Consider the following 18,221-nt stretch of genomic DNA (forward strand, 5'->3'; position numbering starts at 1 on the left):
CAGCAGCCTTCACTGTGGATGCACATCCTGGAAAGGGCTCAGCACAGCGACTCTTTGCAATTCCATGGGCTGTAGCTTACCAGGCTCCTCCATCCATGGAATTTTTCAGGCAAGAGTACTGGAGTGGGTTGCCATTTCCTTCTCCAGGCGATCTTCCCAACAACACAGCAGAGGGTTAAGCAGGTGAGCTTTGGAGTTAGACATATGTGAGTCCCAAGGTCTTTTGCATGTTTTGGGGTCTTGGTGAAGATCTCACTCCCCTGGGCCTCAGTTTCCTCATCTGTAAAATGGGGATAATGGTAATACCTGCATCACAGAACAGATGTGAAAAATACATAAGGTAAAACCTGTATTGGCACTGAGTAAAAGTTCTCACTGAACTTGAATTGTCATCATACCTGTAGGAACATTGTCAGATGTGGATAGGAGGAAGCAACATGCTATTATAAGGGAAATACTTGACCACATAACAAATAGGTCATACTCAATAATGAGGCATAAATTTCCTATGCTTCCCTCCTGAGATCAGAGTTCACAAGAACTAATCAAAACTTTAAAAGGAGTACATTTGGCTTGGAAGCCTCATCTTATATAGGAAACATACATGGTTTCCTTTACTGTGAAGTCTTCTGGGTTGAGGAACTCAACATGGACTGTGCCAGGTGTGACACTTCTCAGCAAGCACAAAAGCAAAGCTGTGAGATGGAAGGATGTGGGATGCCCTCCTCATTAATCAAAATGTAGATGCGTTTCCTGGTGAATCTGCCTTATAAGTCAAGTTCCAAAGCTTCACGGGGCTTCAGCTTCCCAAAGTCAGCTCAAGGGCAGAAATTGTCAAGAATCTGTGCCAGGTCCCTTTTTGAAAATCCCATGGAAGTTCCAGATTCCTTCTCCCAAGGATGTATATACTATCCAGGAGCTTAACAGTAGCCAGGCCCCTTCCTCACACCCAAAGCTCTGTAAAACTGAGACAGTAACAGCTCTGTTATGTCCTATATTTGCATTGCCCAGACACAGGTCTCTGCCCTAGAAAAGTGGCAGGGAGTGACAAAAGTGACAAAAATAGGAACCTGCTTACACAAAACCTTACATCTTCACATGTATCTCTCTTTCTGGCTCAACATATTTCTTCAATGTTGAAATAACTTTTGGTTGAATGGTGGGTTTTTTTTTTTTTTTTTTTTTTACTATTTTTAAGATTCTCCCCCTCAAAACAGAATGTTCAAGGAGTACTAGAATCACATTCTGCCGAAAAGGCTTCCCTTCATTAACCAAGAAACCCATTAGAACAAGGATGGCAAACTTTTTCTGTAAAGAGCCAGATGATTCATTTTGGCCTTGGTAGGCTATATGGCCTCAGTCACACCTCCTCAACTCCACAGGTCACTGCATAGAGAAAAAAGCTGCACAGAAAAAAAGTGCGTGCGTGAACGGCTGTGGCTATGTTCCAGTGAAACTGTGCTCATGGACTCTGACATCTGACTTTCACATACTTTCCCACAAATCAGGAACTACACATCTCCTTTTTAGAGTTTTTATGTCAACCACTCAACAATATAAAAAGCATTCTCAGAGGCTTCTCTTGCAGCCCAGTAGTGAAGAATTCACCTGCCAGTGCAGGAGACACAGGTTCCCTGGTCGAGGAAGATCCCACATGCCACGGAGCACCTAAGCCTGTGTGCCACAGTTACTGAGCCTGTGCTCTAGAGCCCGGGAGCTGCAGCTACTGAACTCTGCATGCCCTAGAGCCCACGCTCCACAGCAAGAGATATCATCGTACTGAGCAGCCCGCATTACCACAACCAGAGTAGCCTCCACTCGACACAACTAGAGAAAAGCCTGCACAGCAACGAAGACCCAGCACAGCAAAAATAAATATAAGTAACAAAACTTCTTTAAAAAGAAAAAAAAAAAAAAGCATTCTTAGCTAGGCTGCAATCTGCAGTGACGTAGTTAAGGAGCTATACTCAGGTCAGGGGAAAGATTGCTTCTTTAGGAGTGTCTCTAGGTCTACTCAGGCCCTCTCACTCCTGGGTTAGTGCAGACTTCATAGGCAGAGAGTTACAAGCAGGAACTGTGAGCAAGGACACTGCCTCCTGGAGCCACAGTGCTCATTCACGGAGCATCAGGTGTGGGCGTTCCAACGCCATCATCCGCCCTCCTCGAATGTGTGTAAATACAATTTGGAGGCAGTGAACCCAGATCACACTGATTCCTGTCTGAGGCTTACTTTGGATCTTAAGGTGTCAGCAGACTGCAAGCCCTGCTGCCTACAGCACCCTTACAGGCTCATGGAAGCATGCTGCTGCTACTGCTAAGTCACTTCAGTCGTGTCCGACTCTGTGCAACACCAAAGGTGGCAGCCCACCAGGCTCCCCTGTTCCTGGGATTCTCCAGGCAAGAACAGTGGAGTGGGTTGCCATTTCCTTCTCCAATGCATGAAAGTGAAAAGTGAAAGTGAAGTCACTCAGTCGTATCCAACTCTTCATGACGCCATGGACTGCAGCCTACCAGGCTCCTCCGTCCATGGGATTTTTCAGGCAAGAGTACTGGAGTGGGGTGCCACTGCCTTCTCTGAATGGAAGCAGGCCTTGCCTCAAAAGAAGACATAGAGTGCAGGGAGGCTCCATTTTTCCAGGAGACAAGCTGAAGTCCATGCAAGCATTAAAAACAAAACCAAAAGAAATATGGTGTCTGAGACATGTTTCAGTGTGGGGAGTGAAGCAGAGATGAAACAAGACTGGGCACAGACTCATGAGCTGTGGGAAAGACATCAGGAGGCTCATTAAAATACTATCTTTACTTCTGTGTATTTGAAATTGTGCATCAGAAAAGTTGGGGCGGGGCAGGGGGGGACATTAAGAGAAACCCTAGAGAAAAACAGAGATGTTCTTTATTTCAGAGAGGTTTTATGTCTGTAACACAGTTATTTTAAGTCCTTCCCACCAATACCTGTTTGTTTCCAGTTATCTGACTATGAACAATTTTTACCCCCAGGAAAGAAAAAGGCAGTACGTTGACTCAATCTGTGTTGATTAAAGCTACCTACCTTCCTAGTTTCTCTTTTTCCTTTGGTACCTAGCTCCCTGTAGCTGTCAACCAACCTCTCTTCCATCCTGACCCAGGCTCAATTAGGTCCCTGTTGTTTTGACAGGGAAGTCACCTGTCATCAACTGTGGATATCACTCAAGGTCACCCTCCTACTCACTCGCCTAAATATCAGTGATAAAAAAGGTGGTGTCTTGCCTGTCCTCTTTCTGGAAAAGCGCTAACTCAGGTCAGAGACACAGGAAATACTCAGCAACAGTCCCTGGCCAGAAAGCACATCCCCCCACCCCCCACCCCCCGCACCGCCCCCCCACACACACAGAATAGGTACCTGTTTTCGAGTCACAACACAATGGAAGGTTAGTCACTTGAACTCTTCAATCTTCCTAGTAGCCCAGTTCATTTATTTTGGGGGCAAATCTTCACTGAACACAAGCAATGTGAAGGAGCTAAATCCTTCTTGGTCAGTAACAACTCTGTCCTCTAGCAGCCTGCGCTCTAATAAAAGAGCCATCACATAACACACAACTTCATATGGTGATAGGAAGAGAGCTTAGACAAAGGAAAAATATGGGTTACTTTGATGCTGCACAAGAGGTGGGCTTAAGAAAAGTTAGGAATGACTTTCCAAAGAAAACATCCTATTTTCACTGTCGACTCCTACAATGTTTTATTTGTAATTTGCTGTCAGGTGAAGGCATTTCATGTTTTTACACTTAAGGACTTAGGTACCAAGCTTAGGTACCAATATGAAAACCTTAATCAGTTACTTATACCAATTACTTTCATCTAAACATAATTAATGTTACTTATACAATTTCAAAAATCACCTTTAAGAAAAAGGTAATTTTCTGCGTTTAGTCTTTTGAAAGTTAAAAATGTATTATCCATCTTTTCCCAGTAAAACCAACTGTGCCATAAAATTACGTATTACAGAACAAAACAAGCAAGGCAATAAAAATTTGATGATATAAAAGAAAAACAGGTTGATCTCTGAAAGATAACTGACATTTTATCCTAACTTTTATCTACCTATGCTAAAAGGAAAACAGGGGGATGATACAGTTGCTAAACCACAGATAATCTCAGTTCCACCTAAGTCAACAGTTTCAACCTCTCCCACAGCATTAACTCTTGGGCAGTCTTACCATGAAGGAATTAGACAAAATAAAGTACGAGAGGAAAAGAAAAAAAAAAGAGATTCTAACTTAGAAATTTTGAAGGTAAAGATAAGTGAACAATCCTTGAGAACCCAAGAAAAGCTGGGGACACCTGCCCTCATAAGTGGACATAACATACTATTTTTGCATACAATTTCAGGACAACCATAACCCCCTGAAGCCAATTCTGTTCAGTTCAGTTGCTCAGTCGTGTCCAACTCTTGGCCACCCTATGAATCACAGCACGCCAGGCCTCCCTGTCCATCACCAACTCCCAGAGTTCACTCAGACTCATGTCCAACGAGTCAGTGATGCCATCCAGCCATCTCATCTCTCTGTCGTCCCCTTTTCCTCTTGCCCCGAATCCCTCCCAGCATCAGAGTCTTTTCCAATGAGTCAACTCTTCGCATGAGGTGGCCAAAGTACTGGAGTTTCAGCTTTAGCATCATTCCTTCCAAAGAAATTCTGGGGCTGATCTCCTTCAGAATGGACTGGTTGGATCTCCTTGCAGTCCAGGGGACTCTCAAGAGTCTTCTCCAACACCACAGTTCAAAAGCATCAATTCTTTGGCGCTCAGCCTTCTTCACAGTCCAACTCTCACATCCATACATGACTACTGGAAAAATCATAGCCTTGACTAGATGGACCTTAGTCGGCAAAGTAATGTCTCTGCTTTTGAATATGCTATCTAGGTTGGTCATAACTTCCTTCCAAGGAGTAAGCATCTTTTAATTTCATGGCTGCAGTCACCATCTGCAGTGATTTTGGAGCCCCCCAAAATAGAAGTCTGACACTGTTTCCACTGTTTCCCCATCTATTTCCCATAAAGTGATGGGACCAGATGCCATGATCTTCGTTTTCTGAATGTTGAGCTTTAAGCCAACTTTTTCACTCTCCTCTTTCACTTTCAGTTTCATCAAGAGGCTTTTTAGTTCCTCTTCACTTTCTGCCATAAGGGTGGTGTCATCTGCACATCTGAGGTTATTGATATTTCTCCCGGCAATCTTGATTCCAGCTTGTGTTTCTTCCAGTCCAGCGTTTCTCAAGAGGTACTCTGCACAGAAGTTAAACAAGCAGGGTGACAATATACAGCCTTGATGTACTCCTTTTCCTATTTGGAACCAGTCTGTTGTTCCATGTTCAGTTCTAACTGTTGCTTCCTGACCTGCATACAGATTTCTCAAGAGGCAGGTCAGGTGGTCTGGTATTTCCATCTCTCTCAGAATTTTCCACAGTTTATTGTGATCCACACAGTCAAAGGCTTTGGCATAGTCAATAAAACAGAAATAGATGTTTTTCTGGAACTCTCTTGCTTTTTCCATGATCCAGCAGATGTTGGCAATTTGATCTCTGGTTCCTCTGCCTTTTCCAAAACCAGCTTGAACATCAGGAAGTTCATGATTCACGTATTGCTGAAGCTTGGCTTGGAGAATTTTGAGCATTACTTTACTAGCATGTGAGATGAGTACAATTGTCCGGTAGTTTGAGCATTCTTTGGCATTGCCTTTCTTTGGGATTGGAATGAAAACTGACCTTTTCCAGTCCTGTGGCTACTGCTGAGTTTTCCAAATGTGCATATTGAGTGCAGCACTTTCACAGCATCATCTTTCAGGATTTGAAAGAGCTCAACTGGAATTCCATCACCTCCACTAGCTTTGTTCATAGTGATGCTTTCTAAGGCCCACTTGACATCACATTCCAGGATGTCTGGCTCTAGGTGAGTGATCACACCATCATGATTATCTGGGTCGTGAAGATCTTTTTTGTCCAGTTCTTCTGTGTATTCTTGCCATCTCTTCTTAATATCTTCTGCTTCTGTTAGGTCCATACCATTTCTGTCCTTTATCAAGCCCATCTTTGCATGAAATGTTCTCTTGGTATCTCTAATTTTCTTGAAGAGATCTCTAGTCTTTCCCATTCTGTTCTTTTCCTCTATTTCTTTGCATTGACTGCTGAAGAAGGCTTTCTTATCTCTTCTTGCTATTTTTGGAACTCTGCATTCAGATACTTATATCTTTCCTTTTCTCCTTTGCTTTTCAGCTCTCTTCTTTTCACAGCTATTTGTAAGGCCTCCCCAGACAGCCATTTTGCTTTTTTGCATTTCTTTTCCATGGGGATGGTCTTGATCTCTGTCTCTTGTACAGTGTCACGAACCTCATTCCATAGTTCATCAGGCACTCTATCTATCAGATCTAGGCCCTTAAATCTATTTCTCACTTCCACTGTATAATCATAAGGGATTTGATTTAGGTCATACCTGAATGGTCTAGCGGTTTTCCCTACTTTCTTCAATTTAAGTCGGAATTTGGTAATAAGGAGTTCACGATCTGAGCCACAGTCAGCTCCCAGTCTTGTTTTTGATGACTGTATAGAGCTTCTCCATCTTTGGCTGCAAAGAATATAATCAGTCTGATTTCGGTGTTGACCATCTGGTGATGTCCATGTGTAGAGTCTTCTCTTGTGTTGTTGGAAGAGGGTGTTTGCTATGACCAGTGCATGTTCTTGGCAAAACTCTGTTAGTCTTTGCCCTGCTTCATTCCGCATTCCAAGGCCAAATTTGCCTGATACTCCAGGTGTTTCTTGACTTCCTACTTTTGCATTCCAGTCCCCTATGATGAAAAGGACATCTTTTTCGGGTGTTAGTTCTAAAAGGTCTTGGAAGTCTTCACAGAACCGTTCAACTTCAGCTTCTTCAGCGTTATTGGTTGGGGCACAGACTTGGATTACTGTGATACTGAACGGTTTGCCTTGGAAACGAACAGAGATGATTCTGTCATTTTTGAGATTGCATCCAAGTACTGCATTTTGGACTCTTATGTTGACCATGATGGCTACTCCATTTCTTCTGAGGGATTCCTGCCCGCAGTAGTAGATACAATGGTCATTTGAGCTAAATTCACCCATTCCAGTCCATTTTAGTTCGCTGATTCCTAGAATGTCAACGTTCACTCTTGCCATCTTGTTTGACCACTTCCAATCTGCCTTGATTCATGGACCTGACATTCCAGGTTCCTTGAATTGAAGCCAATTCAAGCCCCAGGTTAAAAATTTCTGACCTAGATAAATAACAAATTAGGAGATCATGCTAAGATTCTCAGCAGTTGAAAGGGTTGAAAAGAAGTAGTATGTATGGAGTCATTTTCTATTATCTAATTCAACCCTTACAACCTCCATGGGAAGTAGGTATTATCATCTCCTTTGACAAAGAGGAATTTAGATTCTGAAAGGTAAAATGCAATGTTCACCAACTTCAAACCCAGGTTTCTAACTCTTAGGTGCACAATCATAAACTGGAGAATGCAAAAAGTCTGGTCAATATTCCTAAATATCTTCCAAGACAAAGAGTTTCTGACTTCGTGCTTCATTCATAGTTTCAATTTATCTACATATTTCTTTTCAGTTTAACTTTGTTGACAAGAAGAATTAGTAAGAATTTAACTCCAAAACACTTTTTCCTTGGTAGGAGATAATCTCAATCAAAGACAAAGGAGAAGTGTCTGATAATTTTAAAATGTATTTTCATGCTTAAACAGCCTGACATGAACTATTTGTTAGAAAAACAAAGGCCCACTGTCTAAAGTGCTGGACATCCTTATACTTATCCCAGAAAATCCACAAAGTCACAAATGAATTGAAAATTGACTGAGTTAGAAATTTCAGTCTCTACTTAAAACTGGCAGGCAGAAATTCAGCCATCCTGGCTGCTTCAGCATCTTCTGAATGGTTAGAGAAGCTTAGGGAAAAAAATGGTATCACTAATAGCCACTAATAATTTGATAGGTCAGAAGCACAGACACCAAATTTATGATCCCTTTGTGCCCCAAGACAGGAATTAAGAGGTCCTAGATCTTTTTCGGTAAAATACGCTAATGACTATGCCCAAAGAGAAAATAATAAATACAGCAAAAAGTGGGTCCAGGCAACTACATCTGGTTGGGTCTCAATCCAGACCAAGTAGTGCAATGAAATACAGACATACTTATTCAACCTCTAGAGGCGAATTACCAATAATTAGCACCATGTTTTCACACAGATTTAGAAACTCTTTATGGGAAATATATCCACATCCAGAGAAGAAAAACTAAGAACAGGAGCAGGTCAGATCCTCTAAAGCTCTACTCCAACTGCTTCCAAGGAGAGTTACCACCTAGTGATTTTAAATTTTTTAAGCCCAGGCAGGCTGCCAATTCAACACTAAAACCGGACTAACAACTGATTTTTCTTATTGCAACATCGCCAGCAAGTCCTGTGTTTTCCCTCTCTTTCCTTTGCTCTCAAACAGCAATTCGCCTTCGCAAAATCAACTAATTTGCTCTCTAATCTGTTACAATTGGAAGCTCTCAGAAAGTTGCCACTGGTATTACTCTTCCTCCTAGTGCCAAGAGGCCAACAAAAAGCTAGTTCAAAAAAACCAAAACTGTGAACATGAAGACAAGACAGGCACTAAAAACAAGAAGTGTGGAGACAGAGTAACAGTGGGCCAACTCTGGACTTTAAAATGTTTCTCTTGCCAAAGCTCTACCTATTCTTGGGCCCTTGACAATAACAATGCCAAAATAAATGGCCACACTGAGAAATAAAGTTCCGCTGGGAATATAAACTCAATATTTTGGATACCAAACCTCACTCAAGTCCTTGTCCATACTACTACTGAAGGAACAGCTTGAACTCAGTCTAGAGAAGATTGGACTCCTTTAGACCTTTCTGACCACCATGTGCCCAGGACCAACACAGGCCTTCGACAGCAAAGGGGACTATTTAAAGAAAAAGAAAACCTGAAGTAAAAGTCTGACAGCTCCTAGATATCTTTCATTTAGAGATCCACATTTAGTGACAGTTATTTCCTTCTACCAAACAGTTTTTATTAAAAACTGACCAATAATTAGACTCTGATTTCACTACATAAGTGCACCAACGGCTTTTTTCAACAGATAAAATTCTGTGACCGCCCCCGCCCCCCCGCTGATTTTGACACCTTCATAAAAATACAAAAAAGAAAAAATATCCGATCAACAGCTCCTTGGTTGTGATGATCCTTTTGATTAACCTTTGTAACATAAATCCTATGGAAACAGGCTGTACAGGTAAAGTGCTGTCTTTTTTAAAATTCATTTTTATTGCTGGCAGACAATTACAGGTGGCAAGGTGTCCTTTCCAGAACCGCCTAAGACGTTCGTGGAGACGCTTTTGGAAGCTGAGAATTCCTCCCTCTACTCCTCGCGTTTCTCCATAAGGGGTCAGACCTGAAGAGATTTGGGTTAAACTCACTGCTGGTCCCAGCGTTCATCACTGGCAATGCGCATAAACTGCACCCAGCCAGGCCTCCACTGAAGGGCTCTGGATACTCCCGGATATAGGAAGCCTCCGGAAATCGGATTTTCCAAATGCTCCATCCTCCCCTTTCTTCTTTATCAGACAGCATCCTCGCGTGGGAGGAGCGGAGTGGCTCAGGTGGGCTCAAGCTACCGCCCTGGTCAGCCAGCCAGGATACTTGTACAAACTCCATCAGAGGGCTAGACTCACCTTCGCGACAGAGCCCCATGACTTCGCGGTTTTTCCCAAACTCCTTGTAACTTTCGTCCAATTCCGTCCCTAGGAGATACACACACACAGGAGGAGGGGAGAGGCAGGTCAGTTGCGGAGAGTGTGACGCACGCTCACGCACGCACGGAGTAGGTGCGGGCACCTCCGCGTTCCCCAAACCCGGCGATAGCATCTCTGACCCCCGAGGGGGCGGGCCACGGGACGGGGGAGGGGAGAAGGGTCTGAGGATGGGGGAGTGGGGGCTGCGCGGGTAAGAGGAGGGCGTGGACACTCACCGTCTTTCCCAGGAAGTTTGGAAGCTTCGACCCACAGATTCCACGACTGTCCCAGCATCGCTTCGGGACTCGGCAGGGGCCGGCGTTCCCCGACGGTCGCCATTGCGGCGGCGGCCGAGGTGGAGGCGGCGCCAGGGCCACCGTCCTCCAGCCGTAGGCGCCGCGGCGGCGGCGGCTGCCGCTGGGGCTGCGGAGGCTGCTGCTGCTGCTGCCGGGCGGCCGCGGCCGCTGCTCCGCCCGCCGCCGCCGCCGCTCGGCGCGGCTCCCCCCTGACGTCATCCGCGGCCCGCTCCGACATTCTTTCCGCTCCTACAATGTAACAAAAAAAGGGGGAAAAGAGTCGCGCGGGGGCTGCTTTTAAGGAGGCGCCGGGGAGTTCCGGCGGCGTGCGCGGCCCGCGGGCCGGGTGGGGCGCGCTGACAGCGGCCCCGGCCGCCCAGACCCCCAGCTCTCCTCCTCCTACCCCCACCCCCCACATCCCCCGCCTTGGGCGCAAAGTCCGCGGCGCGGGCTCGCTTTCGATTTCGACTCCAGTGCCCCTCGGGGGAGGGGACGAGAGCCGGCGGGCCGCCACCGCGGCGTAGGGTCCCCAGCCTGCCTCCGCCGCGGAGACCCGGCGCGGAGGCCGGCGCCCAGAGCTGCCCCCGCCTCAGCCCCGCGCCTCGCCGCGGCGGCCCACGGCGGGGAGGCCCGAGACGCACCCCCGGCCCCCAGGCTGCCCACCCTGAGGCCGCTCGCATCCCTGGGCCGGGCCCGGCGGCCCCGCTCCTTCCTTCCGTCCGCGCGTCCGTCCGAGCGGCGGCGCCCGGCCGGCTCCCTTAAGCGGAGGCGCCTCCCGCCGCCTCCTCCCCCTCGCCGGTCCCTCCCTCTCAGCTCTCTCGGGCGAAGTTTGCGCGTCAAGCCCCCGGAGTGGAGCCAGGGCGAAGTCGGAAACGCAGCCACCTATGGAGGAACCAGCCGGCCGGCCGGCCGGCCCCGGGGCACCAGCGGGCGGCGTAGCTGTCGGGCCTTCCCGCCCGGGTCCAATCCAGAGAGCAGGGGCGGATTCAAGGAGCTCTTCGCTCTTAGCTCGCGAGCGGCCGCGCGGCTGTCAAAAGCATGAATGGGAAGCCGCCGCTGAGCGGGACGCCTAGCACGGAGGAAACCACTGGCAGGCGAGGAAATGCCGCCCAGGTGCTGTCCCAGGTGTCGGCCCGAAGCCCACCACGGGAGATCAGCGCGTGCTCCCGGGTTACTTGAGCTCGTTCAGCAAAGAGGAGACCGTGAAATCAGTGTAAGATGCAGTGGAGGAGAGAGAGACCGAGGCGAATCCGTTTACATGTTTTAGAGACACGACTCCAAATTTCTATATTTCCCTTTCCAATGCTCCTGGAAGTGATTCATTCACTACCACCCCCATCCCCTCCTCCCCACCCCACCCCCCCAAGTCTAATTAGTTTTAATTCAAGCTGTTGGTCTCTCCTTCCCTCTTTATGATTTCTTTGCCTGGGCAGGGCGAGAAGCTAGGGCTTAGGTGAATGTACAGCATTCCTAGAAAATACTCTTTTCTGTTAGATATTGTTCACTCAAGCACTGGCCCACAAAACTTAGCACCCTTCCGCAATACACACATTGCGCGTACAGCTTTTGCTCAAGTGATGGGTAAAGACGGTAAAATAAAGGGCTACTTAATGCACTAAAGCACCTGAGGTACTTGAAACAGTAGCAGACCACATCAAGCGCTTTTAATTAAGTGTTCTTAGCATTACTGTTACTTCAAACTGTGTGAAAAATCTGCAGCCTGAGACAGAAACAAGGATTTTAATCAGCATGTTTCACATAGCAGTAATATCCGCACTCCTGAGGCATGCGTGTCATAGCTGCTTACTTAGAGGGGCTTTCTTTAGATGGGGAAAAAGCAGGCTTATTCATTTTTAAAAATTATTATTCATGTTTTTTTCTTAATCTGTAACATCTGATGTTACAGAGGTGGCCAACTTATCTGCAAAAGAAACAAAGTCCAACCCTCAGAAATATAAAGATATTTAAAGAAGAGTAAAAAATAATGTAACATTATTGCATCCTAAACTCAACAAAGGGCTCCTGTGGAAAGTACTTATTTTAGGTTCAAAATTTGAGGGCTTTGGTGGAAAAAAATTTAAAAATTACATGTATATGAATTTATTTTTAAAATGTTTAGAAATAAGTGTGTAAATTTTTTCCTGGATGACATGCTAACAAAAGTTCCCAAAAGTGAAGTTATGGATGCTTCCTGTCCTTATCTAAGAAGCAGAAAAAAAAAAAAAAAGAATAACCAAAAATAGTAGAAATGATTGGTAGGATAAAAAATCATTTCTAAAGTTTTAACTTCCAACAGAAGAGGATCAGTGAGAAAAAATGCGTAGGTAAAACATAATTTCCTTAGTAGTTCAGTTCCTAACTTGTAACAAAGGCCCTCAATCTTCATGTCACCAATGTAGACCTTCAATGTTTCATTCATCCACATCACTGAAAAATCTGTAGAATTACAGAAATACATTTAAAAAAAACACCTAACAATGATTTTCTGTGACTAAAGCACACAGTTTATGGATTATTTTGTATCTTGCAATATTCTACATTTAAGAAAAACAAAAATTTGAATTTTATGGCATTTGGAGCTGCCACTAAAAAGAAAAGCTTAGGGCCACCCAGGTATGTAGGTTCCAAAGAGAGTTTGCCTATTGAGTTCAGCCCTTCTGATCTCCGAGAGTACAGGATGAAAATTAAAATAAGGGGAAGAGTGGCAAACATGAAGGACAGCCCTACTTCAAGATACTGCTCGATTTCCCCCTTTTTACACGTGAAAATACTTCAAGATTCACTAATATGACTTAAAGGTAATGAGGGTCAATATGGCAATTTGTAATACTTCAACTTCCATCCTTATTCCAGTTTCATACCTCCCCCCTCTTTTTGACTGGTTTAATAAAGAAAACACAACAGGGCTTAAAATAAAGATACTAAATATCCTCTTAGCATTATGATAGTTATTAAGAGAAATTGTTACTAATAGCAGCTATCAATTATTGGGTACCTACTAGGTGCCAAGCATTGTTGGAGGTACCTTTTTGCATTAGCTCTATTAATATTCACAACTGTGTAAAGCAGGAGTTGTATTACTATTTACAGATGAGGAAAACGAGGGAGGGCTCTGGAGCCAGTCCCTATGAATTTTTTCTGAGTTCATGTAGTGGCTCTTCACTTACAAACTATGTAACGTAAGCCAGTTACCTAACTTACTTGGACCATCAGTTTCCTAACCTGTAAAATAAAGATAAAGCCAGGTTCCTTCTGAGGACTACATGAAAAGATACATGGAAAGCACAAAAAAAAGACAAAACAAACACTATAAACAAGTATCTTATATCACACTGAACAATTCAGATAAATTCTTATCTGAGAACTGCGTTACCAAGTTGAAGATGTGAGCACCAAGAGAATGACAGGCAGTTTCTGGCCATCTCTCTTTTCCTGCAGAAAATGCCTTTTACCAGATTCTCTTCACCCATGAAAAGTCCTAACTCCTTCTAGAACATGCAGTTTCTGATATCCAGAGATGGTTTGGGTTTCCCAATAGCTTGAATGAGTAACCAACAAAAGCCAAAACTGCTAGCTGAGAAAAGTGCAGTGTTCTGAAACTCAAATTTAGGCAACATTTAAAAAGTGTTCTTATATAAAGACACTCCCTATAACCAAGATTACAACAGAAATTCAAAAACTTGGTTTGATAATAAGGATGACCTGATGACTTCTTACCTAAACACCCCTCTTCTGCACCCAAAAAAATATGTAAAACCATGAGCAGTACAATTTACATTCATTATTATTTTCATATAAGTGTTCCCTGTATGCTACCGATCAATTCTCCTACCCGTATACTTCTGAAGCTGTCTTATAGTTCTGAAGATCTTCAGTATCTGTCTGCATAGATAAATGATAGGTTTTATAAGGTTTGAGTAATGAAGATTCAACTCATCAAACAGGTTCTGCTTACCTACCACGTATCAGGCACTCTGTTAGGCACCGGGTTGAACACAACACAGTAATTTCACTGAGGACATGAGAAGTAGGAGTTTTTTAAATTCATCAAAATGCTCTTATGGAAAAAGCTGTCACCACCAATTAAACTGTATGTGGCTTAAGAACTAGGCCGTCAGAAGTGAAACGCTGCCAAGTTTTGAGCATTTCATCCCTTCCAGGGATGTATTTAAAAGGTGGCCTTACTTCACCATCCAAATTTAGGGATGTTCCCAGTAGGTGCCAAGGGTAACAAGGTCTCTCTTTACAAAAAGGATTCTCTGCACAGCAGAGAATTGTAAAATGCTTTGTTCAAAGGCCAAAGGCATCACTAAATGCAAAACAAAACAACAAAACAATCTTTAAATCCAGTTTAATGTAAAATGGCTGAAACTGTCTAAAACTTTTCTAAGATGCAAGACCCCACATGACCAGTCTTTTTGTTTGGAAAGAACCACTAGTCCCAATACAACATTTTAATAAACCTGAAAACTAGCAACTACAGTATATTTATGTGTGCAAATTACAGGGTTGATAACAGAGATTCTCCATCATCAACCCCAAAGGACTGCAATCATTTGAGTAACAAGAAACTCGGAACTACTGAATTAGGAATGTGTTGCCGTGGGTTTCTTTCCTCCTAAAATTGGCTGTGCCTTTGTTTACAGCCTTTCTCCCTTCTCTGACCACCTCACTCTCTTTCCTTTTTAATTCTCCAGACAGAGCCAGGGCTCTCTTCTGCATAAGCGGTATGTCCAGGCCAGGCCTCTCCTTAACTGTGCTCCCTCTAATGAAATACCTTCTGGCCTGTTATGGATACATGAGTATTCCAGTAGGGGGAGAACAGTGGAAAAAACTGAATTCATCAGCTCAGTGGCTGGAACTGCTGAAAATCAAGTGCAAAATTAGGAATATAAAGACAGTTGAAAAAGTAGAGACTTAAAGATGAAGGTAATTATCTTTTTAAAGACTTAACCTTGGCTTCTCCGGTGGTCTAGTGATTGGAAGTCTGCCTCGCAATGCAGGTGACACTGGTTCCATCCCTGGTCTGTGAAGATCCCACATGCTGCAGAATATCTAAGCCTATGCACCACAATTACAGAACCCATGCTCCTGAGCCACAACTACTGAAGCCCACGTGCCCTAACAAGAGAGTAGCCCCAGCTCGTCACAACTAGAGAAAGCCTGCCTGCAGCAACAAAAACTCAGCACAGCCAAAAATAACTAAAAATCATACATAAAAGACTTAACCTGTATGTGTAGTCATTCTATAAACTATGTCATTTGCCCAAAAGTTCAAAGCTTTAAATTTTTGGTCTGTTTTCTTAATCATACATGTGTAGCTCGTACAAGTTCTCCCAAAGAATCATTCACCAATAATGGTAAACTGCTTTGAAAGAGAGAAAATTTAACAATACACATAAAGAAGGTATTAACATATAACTTAAACCGAATAACACCCAAATGTTTCTAGGAATTTGATGCTAGCCTGTAATTTTAAATGATTCACAAATTTCATTTAAAATCTTCATTTAGAGCCTTAAAGTTAAAGAGTTCTTTTAAAAATAGAGGAAAAGGATTAAGTTATAGAAATGGAATGGAAAAATTGGACTAATGTTTAGCTATAAAAAGAGGCTGACTGTATAGTCATAGTTCTAGTACACTGCCTCAGATGCAATAAAATGCAAAGATTAAACACACTGTTAAAAATAATTCCCTATGTCACCTTTGTACCAATCAGCTTTCACTGAAGATGGTGAACTATCACCATCTTTTGGGCCCAGCAGTTAAGAGGATGTGTTCTACAGCCAATACACCCAAGCTGAATCCCAGCTCTACCTCTTCTTTACTGTATAACTCTGGGGAAAGTGGACCTTCTCTCGCTCGGCCTGTTTCCTCATTTATAAAATGATGTAAAACAAGAGTATCTACTTTATGAGGAGTATCAAGGAAGTTCTCAGTACAGAAGTACCCTACCCTACAGGCTTCCCAGACGGCACAGAGATAAAGAATCTGCCTGCCAATGCTGAAGACATGAGTTGGATCCTTGGATCAGGAAGATCTCCTGAAGAAGGAAATGGGAACCCACTCCAGTATTCTTGCCTAGAAAATCCCATGGACAGAGGAACCCAGCAGCTGCAATCCATAGGGTCGCAAAGAGTCAGACACGACTGGACACACATATACCACACCCTGCTGCTGCTGCTGCTGCTGCTAAGTCGCTTCAGTCGTGTCCGACTCTGTGCGACCCCATAGACGGCAGCCCACCAGGCTCCCTCGTCCCTGGGATTCTCTAGGCAAGAACACTGGAGTGGGTCGCCATTTCCTTCTCCAATGCATGAAAGTGAACAGTGAAAGTGAAGTCCCTCAGTCGTGTCCGACTCCTAGCGACCCCATGGACTGCAGCCTACCAGGCTCCTCCGCCCAGGGGATTTTCCAGGCAAGGGTACTGGAGTGGGGTGCCATCGCCTTCTCTGGCACCACACCCTACTCTACAGCTATTATTACTAGCACCCCGCCGGTCACATAGAAAGCCCAATTCTACTCTAGCCATGCTATGCTATCATCATTCTTGCAGGGTAAAGCATGGCGTCAGTTATGTCGGTCTTTGCTCCAACACTTTCAGGGGCTCAGCACCGATCCCTCAACTTATAACCACTCCTTTCATAGCACTTCAGGTCCTTAGCAGTTGGCCCCAGGCCCAGCTCCACCACATCTACAGCGTTCCCTCTTGCAGGTACCCTACAGTCCGGCTAAAATGACCAAATCATAGTACTGAGTATGCTCCCCCTCCACATCCCAGCTCTCAAGTCTTTGTTCACATGGATCACACCATCTATAAAACTACTCTTCTTTGGCTAAAATCCTACAGTCACATCCCCCCCTCACGTTCTGTTTCCTTAACAAAATCTTTCCTGATCTCTCACACTAAGCTCACAGGATCTCATACACCTCTAAATCTAAATTGGACCTCCTGGACCAAGGTTAAGGGTAGTATATGTCCTGAAATCATGGTGAAATGAGATATATGTTTAGTCTCCCATGGATTAACAGTTTGCATTCCCAACATAAGAGTGTCATTTGGAACATGGAAACCACCTCCTCACAAACTGTAATATGTATGGTCGCCAGGTCCCTAAGCAAAATGCCTTAGGGCTGAACTCTAGGACTAACTGAAAGTGTGCTACTACAAGAGAGAAGGAACAACACAGCTCTTTTCTCCCTTTTTCTGCAGCAAAGTTCCAGCCCTAAGCAAGGACATAGATCCAGCAAACACAACTCCCCTAATTGCCACACCCTTTGTGTACATTGATTCAGGAACCCATCTGGGTTTGAACTGCTTCCCCAAAGACAAACTGTTCCACAAAGGTTTGCATCCCTTTCCACCTCTAACATAAAACCTTCTTTTCCTTGGTAGAGAGAGATAGCACGCAGATTTACATTTCACTAACACGTGAATGAATGGCTGCAAATGAATACAGGTCCCTATCTTCAAGCCCCAACCCACACAAATATTTTCTTATACAAAGGGAGAGACCTGAACCCAAATGACTCTCTAGATTTCATGGTCCCTAAACCCTTTTTCCCAGAAAGACACAATTACTTCATTCTCATGGCAACTTTGATTTTAAATGGCACCATCTATGACTTAAGGCTAAGTTTCAACATTTTAACCAGTTTTATGCTTCTGACCAGCATATCTGCAGGACACAAAGACCTTGATCCTGCTGTCCGCTTTCTATCGCATTCTCCTCTCCACCCAACTGCTCGAAGTGAAGGAACCTCAGGAGCAGAAAAGGTAAACCAAAACAAAACCACCACTGGTGAGACTCGACTTTTGCCACTTTCTGGAGCTTCTTGTCTTCACTCCAGACAACAGGTATTTTCACAGAACATTTTTCCCTGTTGGTTTCTGGGGAAAGGGGCAACGCAGCTGCAGTCACAAGTGGATGGTTAGAAGGCTGCAATCCAACTTACTAAGTATTTCTTACAAAACAAGGCCAAACAGATAAACTGAACTTCACTGAAATTATCAAACTTTTGTGCTTCAAAGGACACCTTGAAGGAAGTGAAAAGAACCCAGAGAATGGAGAAAATTTTTGCAAATCCTTTACCTGATAAGAGACTTGTATGTAGAATGTATAAAGAACTCTTA

General features: G+C 44.2%; 1 protein-coding gene across 1 annotated transcript in view; it reads right to left on the bottom strand.

Annotated features, from left to right (window-relative positions):
- The window catches only part of ATXN7 (ataxin 7), a 92,486-nt gene extending 82,161 nt beyond the window's left edge, over positions 1 to 10,325 (bottom strand). Inside the window, exons 1-2 of the mRNA XM_068982889.1 lie at positions 10,028 to 10,325; positions 9,732 to 9,800 (exon numbers count right to left, since the gene is read on the bottom strand). Coding sequence (XP_068838990.1) covers positions 9,732 to 9,800; positions 10,028 to 10,325 — 367 coding nt within the window. The remainder of the gene's footprint in view (positions 1 to 9,731; positions 9,801 to 10,027) is intronic.
- Positions 10,326 to 18,221: the final 7,896 nt, after the last annotated feature.

Source organism: Capricornis sumatraensis, chromosome 10, assembly GCF_032405125.1.
Source record: "Capricornis sumatraensis isolate serow.1 chromosome 10, serow.2, whole genome shotgun sequence".
NCBI classification, from domain to species: domain Eukaryota; kingdom Metazoa; phylum Chordata; class Mammalia; order Artiodactyla; family Bovidae; genus Capricornis; species Capricornis sumatraensis.